A 24,260-nucleotide genomic window follows, 5' to 3' on the forward strand; every position below is an offset into this window, starting at 1 on the left:
TATTGCGATAAACGATAATATTGTTTGAAGACTTTTTTACACTGATTTAATGGAAATGACGTAATAATGCATGTGATTTTCTGCCAAAGTTAGATACACTTTATTTTCAAAAGGACATTTAACACTGGAGCTGATAAACAAAATAAACAAAACAACCAAAAACAAAAATAAAATGGATTCTCAGTCTCCATTAACAAAAATTGTTAATGGAGCTAAACTAAACAACATAAAGCCAAAGTGGAAATAAATACTGCATTCAACCAAAAGAGTGCAGATTATGAAGTCTGTATATTATGTTGCCCTTCAGTAATAATTAGATTTTAAATAGAGAAGATGGGCACATCGACTACCTGATGCAATAGTTCACACTACATGATTTTTTTTGCCCTGATTTTTCCCCTTACGACAATCTTAGAACGTTGGTCGTTCTAAGATTGTCGCTTGCGATTTCGTAACCGTTCATCCTGTAGTGTGTGGTGTGTTATGGTAGATCGTCGTTGCCGCACTGATCTAAATCAGGGGTTTTCCCCGACTGGGAGAGTTAACGCAGCCTGTTGAATGTAACAGGTAGTTGTTGGACACCACACGGCAGGACCGAACCCGATCGAACCGTTATACCTAGGATTTCTGTCGGCTAGTTTGTGGTCTGTCAGGTTTTGAAAATGGGCCGACAATCGGCCGACAGCTCTAAGATCATGTAGTGTGTGCTGGGCTTTACACTAAGGAAATGAGGAAGGGAGGGTCAGTGGAGAGCACCGGAGTTGAGTCTTTTTTCATTGAGTGTCATTAACAGAAAAAGAAAAAGGCCGGAAGAGACGATAATTAAGATGAGGTCGATAGTTTTAATTTATCGTACGATTAATTGATTTATCGTTTATCGCGACAGGCCTAGTTTAGGTTATCGACTGTTAAGAATTATTCAAGTAGCCAGACGTTGTGCTCTTATTCTGAAGTGTGCGAAGACTGTTTATGCAACTCCTCACATGTTCTTTTTTTTTTATTGAGCAAGTGGCAAATATCTAAGAATGACCCTAAATCCAGAGTAAACATGCAAGCCCAAAAAAATTCTAAACAAAAGTCAACAAAAAGAACAAATCAGAACTAATGTAACAGAGAAACACTAGCATGCTGCTACCACGAGGAGCGCAACTCTAGAAAGTTTATGGAGCACAGTGGCGCAGTTGGTAGCACTGTTGCCTTGCAGCAAGAAGGTCCTGGGTTCGATTCCCAGCCCGGGGTCTTTCTTCATGGAGTTTGCATGGTGGGTTCTCTCCAGGTGCTCCAGCTTCCTCCCACAGTCCAAAAACATGACTGTCAGGTTAATTGGTCTCTGTAAATTCTCCCTAGGTGTGAGTGTGTGTGTGCATGGTTGTTTGTCCTGTGTTGCCCTGCGACAGACTGGCGACCTGTCCAGGGTGAACCCCGCCTCTCTCTTGGAACGTACCTGGAGATAGACACCAGCAACCCTCCCGACCCCATTAGGGACAAGGGTGAACAGAAAATGGATGGATGAAGAAAAACTCATTGTACTTGTAAAGTATTTCAGATGTTTTGTAAGACAACTTTAGAATAAAACCAGATAAACGTTGTATTTAGATCCCCCCCTCCCTGCTGGAGGGGAAAAAACCTACTGCTGATAATAATTACCATTGGTTTTAGCTGTTGTCACCTTAATGTGGTAAATCTTAAATGTATGCGTGAAATGTACAAGAAAACAGGATTCAGTGCTTTGCTACTAATTGTCAACACTACGAAAAGTAGATGACAAGGTCAGGAAAATTTTAATTAAAAAAAATAGCAAGGGAGAGGGAACTAGGTCAGTTAAGCTAGCTTGACTTTGACAACTTTAACATGTAGATGTGCTTCAGAATGTGGTGTCTTTTGGGTTAATTTAAAATACAAAATAAAATAAAAATAAAAGGCGACCCACACACCAGCTCTGACCAATCATTAGTAGAGCAGGTGTTTAAATTGGCTAATCAACCACTGCAATGTTCAGACGATCACTTATTAATTAATAATTACAAAATAAACAGCAAGCCTGAAAACATGATACTGTACCGATCTGAATGTTTGTGTATTTTTTTGGTGTTGAATCCTGATACGCTAGTGCCGTTGTTGTCGGTCAGTTGTTATGGCAACAAGTCTGTGCGTAGCACAACCAACAGAGTGAGGGAAACAAAGAATATGAGTGATTTTGCTGTGCTGCGGCGCACTGCTCTAAATTAATAATACATACATCTCTACGTTTCATTTTGTTAACAGGATTGTTCCGTGGCAGCCATGGGTGGCAAGTAAAAGAAGAGTTTTATTGCCCTCCGGTGTTGTTCGCATGCGCTAAATTTGCGGATGTAAACAATAACATGCAACATGTCTTTGCGAATTAGCTAAACCTGAATGAGCTCCATTTGTTGTAATGAAAAGCAGATATTCAAAAATGTCAAAGTTTCTGCAAGTAAAATAAATACATGAAGTAGAAATAGTTGATCATTAAAAAAAAAAAATTCTATTTGAATATTTTAGGAAATAATTTGCATATAAACTAAATAAGTTGCATGTTAGAAGTTGATCTGTAAGCTTCAGGCTGACAGTCTGCACCACTGCAACTTTTCTTTCTTCTGATGCCTTGGGAATGCATGGGTTGTTGTTGCCTTCTGTCACCGACGGTCCGTCCAAAACCAATAAGTACAGTATGTGGAATGGGAGGAATCCTGCTAAGCCATGCTGTGCAACTTACAGACTGCGACGTGGGAGCACAGTGCCGCCTGTGACGTCAGGCTGCATCCTGAAAATAGCTGCGAGATCTTAGTTCTGCAAGCAGACGGATCCTCTGGAGGAGCGGAGAGAATGACTCAGCTTGTCTTGGCTCACACGGCCAAGATGGAGAGAAAGGAAAGATGCACCGTGAATGAATCAGAGGTATAGATAGGCACCTCCGCAGCATTGGAGATCCGGAGCTGAAGGACCGCCACACTGGTGTAGGAACCCCACGCCTTAATGTGGGGAGCGGAGGACAGGGCTCTTGTTGCTAAGGAATACCTGTTACCTTGGTGATAATGAAAGATGTTTAAGGATGAGTCATCGAGTTTGAACTTGAGAGCGATCAGCTGTTCTGCGTGGCTTGTCATCGGTCAGACATGTGTTAGCGATGCCCTGTGACTCTGGTTGTTATTAGCAAGACGACGTCTTCCTGTCTGCATCTTCATGATGCAGAAAATTTTAGACCAGAATAAATTGAAGGAAGATGATGTAAGACAGAGCAAGCTTTATGTACTTGCTGCTTTGTCTGTTGGATTAAAAAAAGCAACAAAAAAAAAACCTCCAAGAGCAGAAAAAGGTGCTAAATACTCCCTTTTGGTACATTTGTTTTCAATTTTAACCATCAAAGTGAGAAATGTTACCAGTGACATTAAGCAGTGTAACAAAAACACACTTGAGTAATATTTTAATGGCATATTGTGCCTCAAACATGCCAATAACAATTGCTACCAAAACCAGGAAAACCCCAGCTTTGACCGTATAGGTCACATGCCCACGAAGACTGCTGCATGTGTGTTGTGGATGGCTGATCAGCTCATAAGCTGCAATCCCCCCCCCCAAAAAACAAAACAAAGGAGACTCCAAGTCCAACACTGTGTAGGCGAAGGAATTCAGAGCCACACGTCATTCTCTTTCAATATAAATGCGTCATCCTCTTCTCCCAAGCCTTTTAGCTGGAAACAAAACAAACACAAACTGGCAAGTCAAAGACTAGGCATGTAGACTTCTGGATCCCTCACAGCAACAGAATAATAATTATTATTTGTTTATTATCAGGAAATCTCCTCTTATCAGCATTAACAGCTACATATACTTTCTGTCTGTCTATGTGTCCAGCAAGACAAACCCCTGGCAGATGAAACATTTAGTTTAACCATAGAAAATTACAAGCATAATTCTGAAAAGAGAGCGAAAAACAGTTAAAGGAGCAGTATTGATTGTTTTAAAAATATGTTTTTATTTACGTTATATTAATTTCATGTTGAGAATGATTTATACCCTTTTCCAAAATCAATAAAAAAATTCTCTCAAACTATTAATCAAGCAATTTCCCCATTGTTTTAACCGATAAGCAAGGTTTCCTTTTTTGACCATTTATGTTTGGTGATGAGTTGTTATGATTTCAGCCTGTCGCAACAAGCAATTAATCACTTAATCACATGATAAATTAAAATGGGGGAAATTTGTTTAGAGACGTCATAATCCGTTTTATTTATTGGTTTGGGTCGTAAGTGTTTTTTGTTCCCGTTTTATTATTGTTTGTCGTGTTTTTTTGACATTTAAAATATCTTCCAGTTCCAGTGTTAAGTATTCTTTACAAAATTAAGGTTTATTAGTCTTTGAGAGACTAAAAACAAGAGTATTGTCATTTACTGCTAGAATTACTGGGATAATTTATCTCCCAGCAAAATTTGTTATAGAGACACGGGCAATTTAGCCATGTTTTTAGACTGGGGAGAACATGCAAAGTTATGCTACCAACGCTAACTTACATTGTGTCGAGCATTTTCTACATTCCTCATTACATCTGACCATTACTTTGCCGTCATAAACTTCAGGAGATGGCATGACTTAGCTGGTTTTCAGGTGTGAATAATGTACACAGTGTCGACATCTTTCCATCTACCTGAACATTTGTCACACTGGAATGTACTGAGCTAATTTTCCTCAGGAGGTAGGAGGGCTTTCCTGTCAGCAAACTACCCAGAAAAACATGCTGGGCTGTTTTTTTTTGTCCTTTTGTTTTCTCCCCGCTGGGGTTGGAGATACCATTACAGGGCGTGAGCAGAGAGATAGGGGGAAAACTGCGCACAGCCAGACACACACAGACTCACGGCGGGGTAAAAGGTGTGACGAAGCAGCCTGTTCATGTCAATACTCATAAGAAGTTGACGGGTTGGATGACGCATTCTGCGGTAGCTCCCCTCGCGCCGCGTGCCGTTTTATTGGCTGAAACCTTCTTGTCTAGACTTGCAATTTACAGCTAGATCGACTGAAAGCGCGCTTTCAAATATCGAAGCGAGGAGGATTTATTTCTGGATTACTTGTCGAGGTTTAAGGACTCAGCAACATAAACACTGGCTCAGTCCATTTACATTAGAGCAAAACATGCTTAAAAGTTAACTTATACACAGAGTGTTTCTGAAAGTTCATTGCCAACCCAATAAATTGCTGCTATACAGTTTCTTCCAAAACTAATTTGGTGTCAATATAAATCCAGCTGTTCTGCAAACGCCTCAGAGGTTTTTATAAGAGAACATTAGTAGAAAACAAGATAAAACGGCACATTTTATTAAGTATAGCAAGGTTTCCCCCAGAAAACTTGCTAAACCTGCTGGTTGGGGCACTCAGGCAGTCATTCATCCAGCGACCCGTCATGTTTTTGAGTTCAAAAATGTTTAAATTTGATAGGAAACTTGAAAATATCACTTGATAATTATGTGTTATTGGAAGATTAATAGCTGAACACCAACTATAAAGTTTTAAAAATGCAAACATTAAAAAAACTTCAATAAATAAGCAATGTTAAGCTTGGTGGGGGCCCAAATAAAGCCTGGTGGCCCGCCAGGCTTATAATACACTGCTATGCATTGCTTGCAATTGTAACAGAAGTAAATGTGAAAAAGCCAAGTGGCATGAACACTTTTCAAGACACTGGAGGATAGCAGTCTTTAAGCTAGCTTGATATTCGGGGTGATTTCTGCCTTGCAGCTATTAATTGTAGGGTTATTTTGTGCTTTTAGCTCACAATGTGAACATGGTTGGAATATAATGGGATAAGACCATGAACTCCTAGGCGCTATGGCAACGTGAAAATTAAAGGGACCTTTAAAAACAAGAAGAAAATTGACTCTATTAGCTGATGCTTACTCACGTCTGTATTTTACCTGATGTATTATTTCTAACCATTTGACCATGTGATTTTTCAACACAGTTAAATAGACATAGGCATTCATTAGGTTAATAATACATTTCTGTGAAGCAACCTACCCGGTTACTCAGGTGTCACTCTGACTAATCATATTTTCAAGGGAGAAGAGTTTGAAACCTCTAAAACATTTCAAACAAAAACACCAGCATTGATATCGGGAGCAGAACAATGACTGCTGTCACATATTATCACTGTCACTTGTTTTCCACTCCTTATTAATAAAATACTGCAACCTCATGTGATGGTTTCTGCAGAACGCTTTAGTAGGGGTCGGCGATATGGACTTCAGGTTTTAGCACAACATTTTGTGATGACAATAAAAGGGATGAAAACGATTTGCTTCTTTTTTTGAGGTAACCCGTATGGCTGTGATTCATGACACAGCGATTATAGATCCACAAACTGTGCTTGAAAAATATTCCCGTTTGTAACATGCTTCTTTAGGACACCAGTCGTATAAAGAAGTGTGATTTACATCACTAAACTGCACACAGCAACTGCATTTAATATTTTTTTTTAATTTATTGATAATTATTGATTATCTCATTGAGCAAACAATCCCAACAATACTGCCCATTTTTAGGACTATTTTAAACATCATTAACTGGAATTTATTGTGACAACGATGAATCAAAATTCGTATTGTAAGACATCTATCACGATAAATGACAAATGATAATACTATAAATGGCCATCTCTACGCCTCACCACAGACATGTAATGTCGCCTGACTGATAATTGCCTTAGTAGCAGACTAGCAGCCACTGTTCTTTTTTAAAGTAGTGAATCTGCCACTGTGGCTTGTGAGTTACTCCAATTTACCCGACTTGTCAAAAATCTACCTTCGGTTGGTCGGTGGTTGGTGTTCGTCTTTTGTCTTTCCTGATCTGTTATTGTTTTTTGTTACGTCCGATCGTGTCGATCGTTCCGTATGCAGGTTTTGTATTTGGACTTTTTCTGTGCCTGAATAATCTGTCTGTTTATTCTCCCCCTCTGGTCTCCGCCTCAGACCTGTGTCTTCTGTTTTCCTGTGATTATCCACATCTCTGTTCGTGTTTTTCCGTCTCACCTTTTGTGTTTCTCAGCCGTCCCCTGTCTTGTTTGTTTCTGCAGCCGTTTTAAGCTGTTCCCCCGCTGAGTTTTCTTTTCTTCCTGTGACCATGCCTCCTCTGCCCATCTTAAAGAGACTGTTTTAATTCTGCTTGCAGCTAAGCTTGGCTTCAGGAAGTTAAAGAGGGGGGAGGTGGTATTAGTACAGCCAATAGCAGGATGAGTCTCACAAAAGCACCGAGCTTATATATGTGATGTATGACACTCTACGTGACTGCTTTGGTAAAGAGGGACGGAACATCCTGCTGCAAGGACAGAGATCCTTGACAGCCTGCGTATTTTTGTATGTGTGTGTGTGTGTGTGTGTGTGTGTGTGTGTGTGAATGCTTGATAGAGTTGTAAAATCACAATGAAATCTCAATGTCAAGTTATCACCCTTCTCCCTCCCCAAAACCCTGTCTGCGTGTGTGTGTGTGTGTGTCTTTGCATCGTCACAATGTTAAGGTTTTGGTACCTAAACCTATGAGGCCCCCTATTTTCTGGTGTTGCCATGGCAACAAACAGATAGGTTGTTGGATCCTGTAACCACAGATTTTGTGCAGTCAAACAAAGTCCAAAGTGTTTGACTTCTTGGTCGTCTAATCCTGTTTTAGGCTTAGTCCACATTTTTTGCATTTTGGCCTTTCATCCACACAAAAAACTCTGTTTAATATCATTCAAATGATTATTTTATATTAAAAAAAACTCAGAACCGACTCACCAACTTATTTGTGTTTGCGTGTGCACCTTCTGAAAAACAGAGATTTATTGTCCCACACATTACAGTCTGTGTCTAGTAATGCATCGATATATCCATATGCCTGCTTTGACACGATTCCCAATCAACATCGTCTTGTGTTTTATAAAGTTTATATTCTAATGCTCTCTTAAAAAATAGTTCAACCTGAATATCTGTCAACACAAATGAACTCTCGGGGGCCATGTTTAATTCCTAACAGGAAGTAAAGACTATTTAGACGCAATCTGATTGGCTGACAGGTTTTTGCCTTGCGCTACACTGCCCCCTATGGGTCTGGCATGTCTAAAACAATGCTCAGGTCTGTATTTGTGCAGATAAAACTTTTCTGAAACTGATCACGTGTGTCCAATATTACTTTTTTTTAACTATGTGGCAGAAATATTTGTTTTTATAAAGACTCGGCTATGTGTGAACAAGGCCTTACAAATAGCTTTGACACTTACAGTTAAGATGTGACTGTTCCTTAATAAGGAAATGTTAAGCTGCATTTTGACTGTCACTACCTTGAAACTTTCCAAACATATTCTCATAAGCCTTAATCGTTTGATTTTACCATAGTCTGTTGTGTTCTTATTATAAGTGAGCGACCAGTTTTGTGGCTGAAGTTTTGACTTGCCAATATAAATTTTGGCCACTTTAGATTTCTACCAACCTCTCCAAATCCATCATGTCTCGTGACAGACAGGTGTTGAAAACTCAAAAAGATAAAACGTCAACTTGATGTTCAGTTGTTTTTGCTTTATGTCTTGATTTCTCTCGCTGTCTTGCAGCCGAGTGAATCGCTGAAAAACACCATTTCCTTCTAAATAGCATTATACATCTCTGTGAATTTATTTTAACCACCACGCTGATGATGAAAGTCGCCAACTTTCAGGTTTCTTCACTCAGAAGCAAAAACGTTGCCAGTTCAACCAAATAGTGCTTCTGTTTGATGGGCTCTCTGATAAAAATGCTTCTTTTTATTGACAGTGCCATCCCTTCCCAATCCCTTGATACTGTTGAAAAAGCTGATATCTGAATGAAAGCACGGCTAACTTTGAAATGAGTGATCCTCTCTTAGAGCTCAGTCTACAGTGGTCCTTGTGAGTCATGGCTCGAAACACAAAAATCAAGCGATACAGGTCAGGTTTGCTAAGTTTTGTTTCAATGTTGTGTTCACAGGCCTGAAACCCAGCAGAAAGCCCCGGTTAGTACCCCGCCCCCTCCCCCGCCTCCGCCTCCACCTCCACCTGAGCTGGCAGGGCCAACAGAGCCGGAGGAAGAGATACTGGGCTCTGATGATGAGGAGCAGGAGGACCCAGCAGACTACTGTAAAGGTCAGCGTTACAGACACACGTGCTGAATTTATCCGTTTGGGACCTTCCACCCTCCACATCTGCCCCACAGAGCTCGATAATGGCGTGTTTTTTGGGTTTTTTCCCCCCCTCCGTTCCTTTTCTTTCAGTGTTATAGAATATAACATTATATAAACATTAGCGTGTCTCAAACAATTCAAGGTTGTTTGGCTCCTGCAAGAATGGAGCAACTGTAGCTTACAATGATGAATTCATTTCATGCATTTAAGTGCGTTATTTTTTTTTTTTATAAATCATGCAAAATTCTGTAAAGAATAAGCTGCAGTAAGAATTTTACATGTTAAAATTCTAAATATTTACTCACTACTTATCTTTTCTGACTTGTGGTCTAGCTTAAAACTCGCAAGTTTTATTCATGTCCATATTTGAAATGAAGAAACATTTAAAAAAGGGTAAAAACATGTAGCTGAGAATTGAGACAACATTTGACACTGAATTCTGGATCAGAGCGTAATGCAGTTGCCACCTAGAATGAAAGTAGTGAAGGCAAAGTGTCCAGGTTGAATGTAAGTTCAAAGGGCTTACATATATGTGCTGATTTATCTAGTTAATAGGAGAAAGTTGCAAAAAATGTTGCATGCAAGCAGTTGGTTGGAAAAGCAACCAAAAGACACAGTTTGCTTGTAATTTGCCACAGAGGAAAAATCTGTATTTGAAAAAAAGAATTACAAGCATTCCTGCAGAATTCAGGAAGATCCTGTAATTTCTGCTCCCATTCTGACCAGCATTAATGCTCAAATGCATGTCGGCATATTTTTTCCAATTGAGTCACTGTTAATCTCATTAAAGTTCAACTGCACTATTGCAACAAAGGTGTTGAAATGATGTTCTATGGAGACTCGCGATAAACTCTACAAGTCTGTCTGCATTTAGTTTTCAACATGCTCAACCCTAACATTTCACATAAAGCTACTACATATGTATCTTGTAAGGAAGGTAAGAACTGGTATGCTGAGTCAGAGCACATTTGAAGTTAAAGAATCTATTTAATTTGGTTGATTTGCCTCAAAAAGAAAAAAGAAACAAGTTTGAGCTGCAGCTAATTATTGTGGATACAAAAACAGGTTTAATGTTTTGAGAAAGTAGTTATTTTGTAATTTAATAATGCAATCTGTGAATGGCAGTGGACATTTTGAACTGGTAGACATGTATAAAAATGAGAAAACAAGATACAACTGCACATTTTATTAAGTAGGAAACAAAGTTTCCCCAAGAAAACTTGCTAAACCTGGTGGTGGGGTGCTAGGGCAGTCATTCATCCAGCGGCCCGTCGTGTTTTTGAGTTAAAAAAATGTTTACATTTTACAGAAAATTAGTATACATCACTTAATAATTATGTGTGATTGGAAAATGACCTGAACACCAACTATAAAGTCTTAAAAAATCCAAACATTTTAAAAAGACTTAAATAAATAAGCAATGCTTAGCCTGGTCGGGGCACAAGTAAAGTCTGGTGGCCTGCCAGGCTTATAATGGAATGGGGGAAACCCTGATGAAACTTTGTGCTCACAAACATCACCTTGTTGTTCCCCAGAACTATTTGTCATTGTGCAATTGCTTTTGTTAGTTCTGATTTGTTCTTCTTGTAGACTTTTTTTTTTTTTTGGTTGAGGCCATGGAAGTTTGCACAAATCACTCATTCTGGTTTGGATGCTAATTTGGGACGGTGGTAATGAGACATAATTGTGGTAAAGAAAAAAAAGGCATTGTTTTTCCAACTGAGAGCAGCTGAATCGCATCTTAAAAGCTCAAATATCTGAACTATGACCTCAAATCCCAGAGGAGTTGAGAAGGAGGCTTCATGGAGAGCAGGAAAAAAAACTGTTATCTCCGAGGAGTGCACTTAAAAAGAAAAAAGACCAGGTATAGTCTATTTAGATTTCATATTTACAAGATGTTCAGGTTTTCTAGCTCTATAACAATATACTGTATCTGCCCTTTACGAATTTATTTATTAGCTTAGTAATTATCAGTGTTGGTGAATTTTGATCAAACTCCATCAATGCCACAAAAGCTTCCTGACTGGAGACAGCAACTTATTTTTCTAAGGAAACAGTCAAACTGTCAGTTTTCACTTCATTAAGACAAGAAATCATCAGAAAAGTGAAATAATAACATTTCTTTTATATACTTTGCTGTCAAATCATTGATAAAAGAAAAATATGTTTTTAATTTGGCAACTTCAACACACTGTTTACTTTGCAGCGTCTTTTATAGCAGTGTAAAAGTATTTTATGAGTAGAGGTTTTTCTTTTTGAAGCTTTAAACTTAACAATGCCTTTCATATTATGTCCTTTTTCTTGATCTTTTTGTTGTGAAAGCCTGTTGAAATCTCACCATTCATACTGGAAAGGCTTTTGAGCTTTCACTCATTGACTCATTTGTCATGCTTAAAATAAACTCTTGTGACAAATCATGCTTACAGCACTCTACAAAAACAAATACATATGTTGAATTCCTGGCATATTAGAAATCCAGCCCATAAATTGATTAAGGTTTAGATAGTAGTATTAATGGATAATTCTTCAGATTTTGGCCTTCATCAATGTTTTTCCATTGTAATCTCTGCAGAAAATATGTAAGAATATAAAGGAAGTGAAAGTGGTGATTATTTGTATTTTCAGTTTTTGAATCTTAAAGAGGGTTTGAGCTCAAGGACATTTCTGCCTGTTTAATTATAAAGACATTATATTTGTTTTTGGTTTTTTTTTTGTTTTTTTATTGTTTGTTACTTTTTAACTTTTGATACTTTTAGTTTTTATGTCTTTTTATAGTCACATACTTGTTTTAACATTAATTGCCCATTCGTGACTTGAATAAATCTGAAATCTGTAATGGACTGATTTGATTGATTTGATTTGCTGTGGTGAAAATATTCAATTTAATGAAAATATGTCTTTACTGCGCTATTGCAGAGCTTATTGATGGAGACTGTCATACTGATATGTTTCAAGCTACAGTTTTACATATTTTTCATATCTGGTGATGCAAAAGAATTTTAATAGTAAAGAAACAAAGCGCATCATCCACATCATCAAAACCCTATTACATGTGTTGCTTTTCAGGTGACATATTGTTTTTGTATTAGGATGAAAAGTGTAAATTTAACAATTTGTTACAGGACGGAGAAAATCATTTTTGCTTTTTTTTTTGCTTTTCCGTACTTAAAGTAGTTATTCGATGGATTGATAGTCTGCTATTATAAAATATGTCAGTCATTTTAGGTGAAGTATGTTCATCAGCGCAGACAGAGTGTCTGCATAGCATAGCATGTGATTGGACATGTTTCCAGCTAATTTGTATAGCATTCCCGTAAATTGTGATGCATATGTTAGATATACAGTTAGGACTAAATAAATTATTCTTACTATTAAACATACTCTTCATGAAACCCACATTTCTGTATGAAAAATATTTGTTTGATGTAACATCAAACAAATATCTTTAACGTTGTGTTTCCGTGTGGCGGTGCGTTGCGTAGATGCTCCTTTAAATCCTAGCTTGCCGTTGTGTCGGCGTCAGATGCAGCTCTCTGTGTGACCTTCACCTTCCTTGCTTCGCCTCTCTCAGGAGGATACCATCCGGTGAAGATCGGGGATTTATTCAACGGAAGGTACCATGTGATCAGGAAGTTGGGATGGGGCCACTTCTCCACAGTATGGCTGTGCTGGGACATACAGTGAGTCTCATCACACACAAACACCTTCACTGCAGCACGATCTGCGCTTTCAGAGTTTCGTGTTTTTTTTTTTGTTGTTTTTTTTCTGTCTGCACATCCTCTACAAACACAGACGTGACCCAGAAACGGGACTCACTCATAGTCGACACTTACAGGTGCTGGCTTTGAAGCGCACGTCACACGCACCGGAAGCGCACACCACACATGCACTTGTTGACAGAATCTGACTCGTCTCCTCACTGACAACTGCAACCAACACCGTCCTGCGCTGGAAACCGAATCTGTCAGCTTGAACTATAACTCGGTTCGCCGTGGCAACCAGGGCAGATGGCTGACAGGATCAGCAACCAGGAGTAACTTCTCACCAAACTCATCTATTCGGGCCGCTGGTGTTAATTACACTAATGTTGAAAATAAGTTGGGAGTTTGGTTACTATTTTGGAACCAAACTCCAACACGGTGTTAGACAAATAAACTGTATGCCTTTTGTTTTTGTAAATCTAAATTTAACAATGGATTAATTCCTTCTACATACATCCTTTCTTACAATGTTCTCTTTTATTTTGTCTTTAAAACGAAAAATTAAAATTGCAATTGTGGGTTCTGATTTGAAAAATTCTGTCATTATATACTGAGGCATATAATGTTTATTTTCTTCTGATTTTCTTTCACTGCTTGGAAAAGTACTTTTTTAATATAATGGGGTAAATTACTAAATAAATAAAAATATCTACTGATATTATAACATACTTAGAAACATCAATCTCAGCTTTTCTGAGCTTTAATCTGCAATTATAAATTGTTTTCTTCAATATTTTTTTCTATCAGACTCAATAACCGTAAACTATAAACTATTGCTTCCTATAATAAAAAGCCCAGCAGTTTATCATCTATATTTTTTTAGTATTACTTTGAGTAGTTGGATTATTTGCTTCCTAATGCAAGTCTATCTGCCAAGAAAGGAGTCTTTCCATTTCTCAAAATCTCATTAGTTATTATTATGCTGGCGTTCACGGCATGCCGGAGCTAATAACAGCACAGAAATGAATAAATGTCCTGCGAAGGTAAGAGAAGGCAAGATTATACATGCATGGTAATTAAAACTTAAAAAAACCCAAAACAAGGCAGGGTAAAATAAAATATTATATTCAAAGGTAAAAAAAAATATTACCATGACTTCTGTCCTTGCATAAAAGCTGCAATGCGCAATAATGTTTTCAAGGAGCCAGCTGTTTCTGTAGAGTTCAAGGAAGCTGATTTCGTAACTACAGTATATCCTTCATCCCTTTTGTTTAGTTCTGCTCCTGGGCGCCCAAAGTGATTTTAGGGGAATATACATATTAGTTAAAAATGGCCCGCGAACAGAGCCTTGTGGAACAGTGATATCTCTTCACTCTGCTCTGTAATTGCATAACGACACAAGTTTTCCCAGAGAAAACCAGGCAGGGATTCGGATTCCAGTCTGTCAGTCAGTTTGCCCTCTGTGTTTGTGTTGAACTACAGAGTGAAGAACTTCGTGGCGATGAAGGTGGTGAAGAGCGCCCAGCACTACACGGAAACGGCCCTGGATGAGATCAAATTGTTGCGATGTGTGAGAATCTGATTGGTTTATTAATTTATTTATTTTTTTTATCAGTATTTGGGTTTTTATCTTGTCATTTCTAGTCTTTTTTTCTTCTTTTGATCTTGCAGTTGTTCACCTCTTTATGTTCTCTTGACATTTGCCTCTGCTGTTTGTTCTTCTTCTTCTATTTTAACATAATTCCCTCTCGTCCATTTCACCCCCAGGTGAGAGAGAGCGACCCCGGCGACCCGAACAAAGACATGGTGGTGCAGCTGATAGACGACTTCAAGATCTCCGGCGTCAACGGCATACGTATCCTCGTCAGACGTTTTACCCGTGTCGTGTTTTTACGAGCGTTCCCGTCAGAGATGCGATATTGGCAGCCCTTGACTCGTCTAACCAGATGTGTGTATGGTGTTTGAGGTGCTGGGTCATCACCTGCTGAAATGGATCATTAAATCCAACTACCAAGGTCTGCCGCTGCCGTGTGTCAAGAGCATTATCAGACAGGTGATAATACCCACGCAGCAACACACTGCGGTGGATTCCATTAAATATGGATGAAGCACCCGAAACATGGCAATTCATCAAATTACCCCAGTTTGACACCTTTTATCCCCTCGAGGAATCACATTTAATCCGCATTTAACATGAATTACTGCCATGCTCTGTTTCTTTTTGAAATATTCATAATTTTCTGAATTATTTTTTGTTTTCATGTATAAAAGGGAAGCTTCAGCTTTCTGCTGCTTCATCTTACAGAACATTATTGGCTGGATTATTGTGCTAAAACCAAAGTAATTCAGTAGGCGTTATTAATATTAGAGACTCATCCATGTGTCCCTAATATCCCTAATGTAATTTTTTCCAAAACAATTACAGGAAAAAATGCATATAGGCATGGATGGCAGAAGTGGGTGTGATAATTTTTCATCCAAGACGGGTTTTTTTCCCCTTTAATCTTGTTATAAAACAAAATAAGAAAATGTAACCTGATGACCTTATAAGAGGTTTGCTTTAGTTTAGTGGACTTAATAGGAGGACTTTTGCTATCTTTGCGTCACTCAGTAGGATGAATAAATATTTCACATGATCTTTCCCAAAACGGCTGCTCTGGTTGTTTACACGATTTTGTCACCAAAAAGAAAAACGAGCCAGAAATTTTGGCTTAAAAATGGATCCGTTTCCACTACTTTTGAAGCACTAGCTGCATGGTTGGTGTTCTTCTTTAATAAAAACCTGATAATGTTTTATCAATGTGTTGTTTAAGCACATCGCTTGGTAAAATCTTCAATTGAATAAATTAAGGATGACCGGGGTCTGAGAAATGGTCGAAGTCTGAATGCATCGGAGGCTTCTTTGCTGCATCTTTGCTCACAAACTACAGTGATGGCATAAAGCAACCATTTACTTGATATTCTTAAATTTATTACTGAGCTGAAGGCATGATAGTTGTTAGCAAAGCGAGGGGAGAGGCTTCAACTGTTCATACTGGGTCCCCATTTAGACTCCAAACACACACAACAGTCAGCCAGCTCTCGCCTGGGAGGGAAAATGTTGTTGGTTCTTTTCTGCTTAAAATATCCAAAGATGCACAACTTCTGTTAACTCCTGATGTGGTCGGTTGTCCTCGATTTCGAGGCAGCACAACAAGGTTTATAATTCAGTTGGGTCAAACGCAAGAGACGCAGACAAGTGGTTCAATTTAGACTCGAGCAACGCTGCTATTCTCAGACACAAGACTTGGGGGCATCTTCCCATCAGACACCTGATCAGCATGTGAAGTTGTTGAACTCTTTCAGTCTGCCTCTTGAAAGCTGCCCAGACGATGAAAGAAGTGATAAATGAGGCTATTTTCCTCTTCAATATCCAAAAAGAAAAGAAAGCGACATGAAAAAAAAAAAAAACCCTCCAAAAGATTAACTGTTTGGTTTTGGATGAGTGTACTAATTTAAAGTTTTTACATATTTTGTTAATATGTAAAAAAAAAAGAAAGTATTGAAGGAGAGAAAAATCAGCGTCGTTATGAATGTCTGTTGATTTAAACGTCTGTGCAGGTCCTGCAGGGTTTGGACTACCTCCACACGAAGTGTAAAATCATCCACACAGACATCAAACCTGAGAACATCCTGATGTGTGTGGACGACGTGTTCGTGAGGCGCATGGCCATGGAGGCCACCGAGTGGCAGAAAGCTGGAGCTCCACCCCCATCCGGATCAGCTGGTACCAACACAAACACTGCTTTCATTTACATTTTTAGTATTTTTCCCCTTCCCCCCGTTTTTGAACATTGTTAGAACAATTAAACGTGAGTGAAACTTGGTCCGTTGGTGCAGGGTTGTTACCGTCGGTATCGACATTTGTTCCAGCGTAAAATACGAAGGCACAGGAACTGAGCAATCAAAATAGTCAAAAGAACAGAATATAATCTGGCATTACAAAGTGTTTGGTGAATTTATCCAGACTTTCCCATTTTTTCTTAAATAATCATGGAAGCTGTTATTAGAACAACCATGATAACAAGAAGTATTATTTTAGGTACGTCCACCATCTGGGACATACTGCAGTGTGTTTGGCCAGTTACTCCGCTAATCTACTACTTTAGCCCAGAAGGGATTGACCCATTTGCCTAAAGGTTCCTACTTCTAATTTACATTTGCAGCACATATTGTCTTCCATTAATTTAATTCTGTGTTGTCTCACAGTCATGTGATGAGATCTTACGTATGATTTTTATATTGTGTAAGCGTCCCTCGTGTATCGCTAACATGTTTTTCACAATCTGCCAAAAATCCCCAGCCCTTGTTCCGGTTCTCGCAGTTCTGGGATCCTCACTAGTTGACAGCTTGGTTAATTTCTGAAAACGGGGAAGTCATACTTTTTTCTTGTGGTAGCTTCAAGTCAGGGGTTTTGAGCCTCAGATTTAAACCAAAACATTATTATGACGAACAGTCTGCTCTTAAAAATCTGCTTCATGCAAAGACAAGTTGATGTTTGGGTATTAGCAGCATGGTAAACAGATGAGGTTTCTCTAAGGGAGCTGCAGGGAGTATTTCCTCTTGTCTGCATTCGCTATGTCGTTAAGTGAAATTAACACAAGATAGAAGTTGCTAAATGTTTTCCATTAAGTGTTTTCTTTCTAATGTCTTTTAATCAAATTGTATATATCAGTTTTATTGAAGTTACAAATAAAACGTAATACTTTGGGCCTGAATACTGAAACCCCATCAAACTAGTGGTATTTCAATGCCGGGGTGTCAAAGGTCAAGAGGGACTTTGTTTTTTTTATTAGTACAAATTTTGCACACCATGATTAACGCTTGCAAATTAAAATCTTGTTAAAATATTAGGTGCAACACACAGTATTAGTCATTATTCTCTTAATTTCACTTTAGTTTAATTTTAAATAGTAGCACAAACATTCTGTTTAAAAGCTCACGTTCATTAAACTTGGCCAAATGCAGCAGTCGTTTTTTTTTTAAAGAAAGAGTGACCTATTTCTCATTCTTGTAGCTGGAAAGACTGAGACTTTTTTTTTTCTCTCTATACCAAGAAACACAAAACATTTAGGACAAGACCCGTTTTAGAGATAATGTTCTTTAAAAGCAAAATGAAAAAAACAAAAAACAAAGCACTTATTCCAGCTTTTTTTAAAGACTAGTCACTGACATGTTTCTAGTTTCCTAATAATGATTATTAGTTCTGATGAAATGTGAAAGCATTCGAGTAGAATAGCAGGTGATTCTGATTTGAAATCCACATTTTAGGAAAATATCCAAAAGCCCACAAAAAAAAAACATAGTAAAATCTAATGAAGCAGATTTTTTATTTTTTTTGCAAAAGGATCATAAAGTTCTTGTTGCACAGAAAGGAATGAGCGGCTGCCTCCCTTTTGGTGCTTTGAAGAGAATTTTTTTTTTTTCTTCACAACAACTTCCTCCACTGGAAAAAAAAAAATTGTTCCAAAAACTGGATATGAACCCTGTCCTCTTGCTGAACCCCAGTGTGAGCTGTCAGATGCTTGCATCAGTCAGTCTTTTTCAGCAGCTTGCATTTGTACATTTGAAAGGGAATACAAATGCCGACACCGAAAACAAAAAGTGCTCGATGGCGGTGGCAGAGTTGGTCTGCGACTGAAGGGGCAGAGCAAGTTCACGCTTTTTATACCGACATAAATGCCTGTCGTTCGTCTTATGTGCAACGTTGGCCGCTGGCTCTTTGATAAAATGTAGTTTTGAAGGTTTTAATAGAGGGAATGTTTCAGAATATTTCATAAAGCTGGAAGACTGTGTCCCCTAATAAGGAGGATTTTCTTCTACAGGTCACAAAAAAAATAATGAGGGATTTCTAGAAATAACGACATATTTCTGTTGTCTATCAGTCCAGAGTGTGCGTGTCTGTGAGCCAGTAAGGGGAAAAATATGAGAGACTGCACATTCATTATTTTCCATGTTTGCAAAGCAGGTAGGACCAGCGGTATCTAATGTGTTTAAGACTGCAGTAAATAATTGAAGGCTTTCATCGATCTGCAACGAGGAAGGAAGGCAGTGGGTGTGCACAAGTAATGTTTCTTCATTTGTTTGTCATTTAAACTCCCAACAAAACTCACCAAAGCGGATGCGTTTTCCCCGGATTTCATGTGACACAAAGTGGTGCATAATTTCTCATTTGAAAAGTGTAGCCTACGTTTTGTTTTTATTCGGCTCCTTTTACGCTGACCCTCTTAGAAACACCGGGTCAAGCTTATCTCAACATCTTACAGAGGGCTGTTCAATAAAATATGTAAAATGTTTGGCATAACTCTCATTCCAAGATGTCCACAAATCTTACCTCCACTTATCTAAAATCAAGGCCGTAAAGGGGCAGTATTATGTGATTTCCAGGCACATAGCCCTATTTTATAGCATAGTCAATTAACTATGTTATCTTCAGTTGTTATGAAAATGCTATACATTTCAAATATCACTTCAAAGAAATTTTATTTTTTGATTTAATGCCTTGAAATTGGGCCTCTGTCTCTTTAAAATTCCTGCTCTTTCTGAGACTTCAGGAAGTCATCACATGGCTCCTCTGTTAACCCTTTAACAACATTTTTACTGGCATTGCACTGAGATGTAGTTCACATTTCGACCTCAGCAGATGTGCAGTTTCACCAACTGTTTGCTAATTGCTGCTGGCTAGTCTGAAGGAGCTGAGTGCGGTTCTCTGCCAGGCAGAAGCACGGAAGCTTGGAAACTGCAGCTCTGAGGAGGAGCTATGCCTTGAAGGCGGGGCTAGATCCAACCAGGTGTTTTCCACAGCTGAGTGGTTGCCATGGGGATAAAAGTATTTTTCAAACATGCATGAAAGAATCAAAGTAACACTCCCCAGGTATTTATTTTGTTTTTTGATGAGGGGAAAACATTATAACATGATGTAAAGCTCAAAAACGTCTATTGTACATAATACTACGTCTTTAAAATCACTAAAGAAGTAAGTCGGCCTTTAATATGTTACCTCAGACCTTAAATTTTATCTTGACAGGACTAAATAATCTAGTATAATCTATATATTTTCTTTTCTCGCTGGACTTTTCTGTTCAAGCAAAAGTTTGAGTCGCACTCCGACATCTTCATTGCGACTCAAGACAGTTCAGGGTGCTGCTAACTAGCTGCTAGCATACCCTTGTTAGCCAGCTTGTTTTCCTCCATCATGGGTAAGTTCAAATTTATCACCAGTTTGTACATTTCTGCGGAGAAATGGTTGTTAAACTTAATTAATAAAGATCTTAAAAAGTCTCCAGTTTGAGTTGGTGAAACCTGTGGGAGCCCTGACTCCACAAAGCTAGCCTTTATGAAAACAATTGTTGAAAGAAGTCCTGTCTCAATATGAAGGAAGATTGGACTGAAAACCTGCTTGTTGTTGGTTTGTCACATAAAATCTCAATAAAGTTCTTGGAAGTTTGTTGTTTTCCAGTGAGCAGCACTTTACCTAAAGGTCCTGATTGCTACCTGATCAGAATCTGAAGCCACTCATCTTTGTCTCTCTGTCCGTGTCTTTCAGTTAGCACAGCGCCCCAGCTCAAACCGGTGAGTACGTCTGATGTGAGTATGAACTAAGAAGAAAACACACACACACACACGCACACCCACACACACACACACACACACACACTTCACACACAACATAAAACAAAGTTAAAAGCAAAACATCCAGGTTTGTTCATGCTTTGGTTTGTAGGCATTTGGTTTTGTCTGTATCATGGTCAACAGAACTCACTCACAAGCTGCTGAGATCCAGGCAAATGAAACAGTATTAAGAGAGCCTGGGTGGAATTGATAAGTAAAAGGATGTATGCTGCCCCCTGCTGAATGGGAGTCAGAAAGCAAGACAATTAAAACAACACAGTCATCGTTTTATTGTCTTCTCTCTGCATGTCGGCAATACAAAGAGACTTTTTGACCTCTTATAAGGAAGGAAGGAGTTTTTAAAAAGTTTCTTCTTACACAATTAAACCCACATGACTATGAAACTCAGGAACATAAGAAGAATATACATGATTATTTTCCTGTGTGGTTTGATGAGATTTGATTGAAAATAATTCTGCAACATTAACAAACAGCCTTCAATTGTGGAGTTTGGCATCACGTCTCATCAGTCAAAAATAATAACTGAATAATTCACCATTGGTATTTCTGATGCTCTATGTGTATATTGAAGTGTTTTTGTGCATTTTTTCCTCTGATTTATGGCTATATCTACTTTTTCTGTCTATTTACAGGTGGGAAAAATCTCCAAGAACAAGAAGAAGAAGCTGAAGAAGAAACAGAAACGGCAGGCCGAGCTGCTGGAGAGGCGGATGTTGGAGATCGAAGCCTTGGAGCGAGAGGCCGAGATCAGGGAGGAGAGAGCCAAAGAGAGCGGCGACAAGGGTGACGCTGAACGCAGCCTGCCTTCGCCGCAGCAGCCGCCGCCTCTGGGACCCAGCATGGCTCTGGGAGAGAGCGACGACGACGACGATGACGAGGAGGATGGAGAGGAAGAAGAGGAGGAGGGAGGAGAAAGGGAGAGACCCGTCAGGTTGACGAATCATACATGTGAGTTCTGTTGGTAAATCATCAGAAATGTGTGAACGTCCTACATTGGCATACATTTCTCATATAGTTGCACAAGTTTGAATTTACTGTGGATTTTCTCTCATGTAGAAAAGACATGCTTTTTTTTCTTGCCTAACTGTGGCTGAACATTTGAAAGCTTTTCTCATTGGAAACAGTAAAATTGTTTGGTTTTCTGAGACGAACCTGGCATAGTCCATTCCTTGATCCAGTGTTAATGAGCGTTTAAGCTCACTGCTCCGTTGACGATCAAACTGTGAAGTATCATTTGTTGGGATGTTTAAGAACAACGCCGGACCCACCGAGGTTCAAACCTTGTTGCGACCTGGAAAAGGCCGTAACAAAGTCAACAAGAGGCTTTCAAATAAAGCTGCAGCTAACAATTATTTTACTAATCAATTATTCTAACAATTAATCGATCAATTGGATGAAAACATTGGCACATTCTGCAGATTTTTCATTTAACCACTAACGTGTATTTTATACAGTTTGAGACATACATTTAATAAATGCTAATAAACGATGCAGTCCCTTTATTTTTAAAACAATGAAAATAAAATTGTTGCCAAAAATGCAATAGCAGCATTCCTTTAGTGTTTGCTCGACCATTTGTAGTAAAGGCTAAAGAATTACGTCCAATGTCAACATGGTGAGAAAAGCTCCATCCCTTCTGTTTGACTTCACATAAATAAATACAGCGTAGAGCCAAGCTATTGATTATTTTTTGGCATTAATCAGTTAGTATTTGGAAAGCAAAAGGTGCTCAATTGGGGATTTTTTTTCCTTTCTTTTTTTTACAGAATTTAAAAGAGGCTAAACTAGAAATGCCACTTGAGAAGTTCATATAAACATAGACAAAAATGATTTTTCATCTTAAACACAAACTGTAAATATTTCTGATATTTATATCTGCTGGAATTATGCTTTCTGTGGCGCGTTTGATTCGGTTCAAACCAGGTGACAGAAATGCGCCTAGAAACGTTGTATTTTAAAAATTCGACAACTGGAATGGAGGCACGGCTTGTGATTCAGCCTGTAAGCATGCAGATGCAGCTTTGTGCTGCCTGTGAATGGGAAGGATGTGGATCGACTCCAAGCTGATTCATAGAAACAAACGTTTTCTCCGTCTGTCTCCTCCCCCTCCGCCCCCCCGTCTCTCTCATGTTCGTACTCGCTTTAGTTTGCCTCTCCGTTCGCCTACATCGTCTTTGACTGGACTCACTGTTTGATCCCCTTTCCACCGACTTGCTGTTTTTCTGCCCTTGTCTTTGTATTAGGCGCAGCGCCTCCCCAGGAGCAAAGCGAAACGCCACAAATCCCCGCTGACAACCAACAAGAGGAGGGGGAGGAAGAGGAAGAGGAAGAAGAGCCCACGCCTGTCGCTGAAAAAGACGCCCCCATACCCCCCGCCTCAGAAGAAGGTAATGGAGATTCAGGACAAGCAGATGGGGAGGAAGAGAAGGAGGAGGGAGAGGAGGAGGAGGAGGAGGAGGAGGAGGAGGAGGAGGAGCCACTGAAAGTGACAGAAAATGAGAATGTGAAGGAAGAGGAGGAGGAGACGGAGGAAAAGGTAGAGGAAGAACAAGTAGAGGAGAAAAAAGAGGAGGATGGAGACATCGGAACAGAGGCACCAAAGACTGAGAGCAAAGCCGAGGACGAGGCGGCTGTGGAAGAGGAAGAGTCAAAGGAGCAGGAGTGGGAGGAGTACGAGGAGATATACGATGACGAAGACGACGATGATACGACGACGACAACGACGGCGGACCTCTTCACGGACAGCACCTCTCCGGTTAAACAGCAGATCACTAAAACCATTTCAGCTAAAACTAACGGGCACATCCTGTTGGTCTCCGAGTCGCTGAGACAAAACCCCGGCACGCCGCCCACTCCCTCGCCCACGCCCGAGCCCGTCCTCTGCCCCCTGGTGGAGTCCGAGCTCAGCTACACGGACCGGGACATCTCGCTCAGCTCCGGGTACGAGATGTACAACGGCGAAGTGGCCGAGCCGGCGCTGACCAACGGCTCCAGCGAGCAGCACCGCGCCGCCGTGCCCCTCTTCCCCGACCTGCCTCTGGACCCTGAGCCCAGAAACCCGGTTCCCGTGGGGACGGTGGACATTGGGACAGAACCCGCAACAAATAGCCCCACTGCGGACCGCAGTCGCACCGTTTCATCGTCAAGCACAGGAGACACGCCAAAAGGTAGAGGGCATTGACACAAAGCATGTTTTATTTCCCTTCTGCTTCGCTCTTGCACTAATTTATATTGTTTTATCACATGAAATACCAGCAACATATCTTAAAGTTTGTGACTTGACAAGCATATGCAGGGTTTGTGAATTCAGTTTAAAAGCTGCAGAATTTGTGATTTATTGTGATGGTTATTTTTACCTACAGGCAGGGGTGAAAGTAAACGGGTACGGTCGGCTACTGCGTACCACTAAAAGATTCAGCGGGGGTACGCAGTACCGGCAAGAGAGTGGAGTGGCTGCTTTAAAGAGTCAGTGAGCCGTGTTGCACCCACTAATCAACAGTGACTGATTAGTTTTTCAAGAACAGTCTAAAACACGGCTTAATCAGTTAATAAATAGCTTTTTTCTCATTTCATATTGTTTCGAAACTCTTCTTTGCTTTGCTAGAGCAGGGGTGCAATACGTCGATCTCGGCAAAACGCATGTAACTTAATTAAAGAACAGCAACACAAAAATATATAAAAATCAACAAAACGTGTTCAAATGAATGACCCAAC

General features: G+C 39.5%; 1 protein-coding gene across 7 annotated transcripts in view; it reads left to right on the forward strand.

Moving 5' to 3' along the window:
- The window catches only part of srpk2 (SRSF protein kinase 2), a 71,940-nt gene that overhangs the window by 33,512 nt on the left and 14,168 nt on the right, over window positions 1-24,260 (forward strand). For 6 of the 7 annotated variants that reach the window (XM_032590360.1, XM_032590381.1, XM_032590375.1 and 3 more), the window contains 9 exons: window positions 8,982-9,136; window positions 12,746-12,854; window positions 14,358-14,445; window positions 14,643-14,730; window positions 14,822-14,928; window positions 16,476-16,641; window positions 20,461-20,501; window positions 21,179-21,494; window positions 22,790-23,713. In XM_032590360.1, coding sequence (XP_032446251.1) covers window positions 8,982-9,136; window positions 12,746-12,854; window positions 14,358-14,445; window positions 14,643-14,730; window positions 14,822-14,928; window positions 16,476-16,641; window positions 20,461-20,501; window positions 21,179-21,494; window positions 22,790-23,713 — 1,994 coding nt within the window. Of the gene's footprint in view, window positions 1-8,846; window positions 8,903-8,981; window positions 9,137-12,745; window positions 12,855-14,357; window positions 14,446-14,642; window positions 14,731-14,821; window positions 14,929-16,475; window positions 16,642-20,460; window positions 20,502-21,178; window positions 21,495-22,789; window positions 23,714-24,260 lie in introns of those variants that run through there. The other variant, XM_032590394.1, reaches the window with a different exon arrangement.

Source organism: Xiphophorus hellerii, chromosome 2 (genome assembly GCF_003331165.1).
Source record: "Xiphophorus hellerii strain 12219 chromosome 2, Xiphophorus_hellerii-4.1, whole genome shotgun sequence".
Classification (NCBI taxonomy): domain Eukaryota; kingdom Metazoa; phylum Chordata; class Actinopteri; order Cyprinodontiformes; family Poeciliidae; genus Xiphophorus; species Xiphophorus hellerii.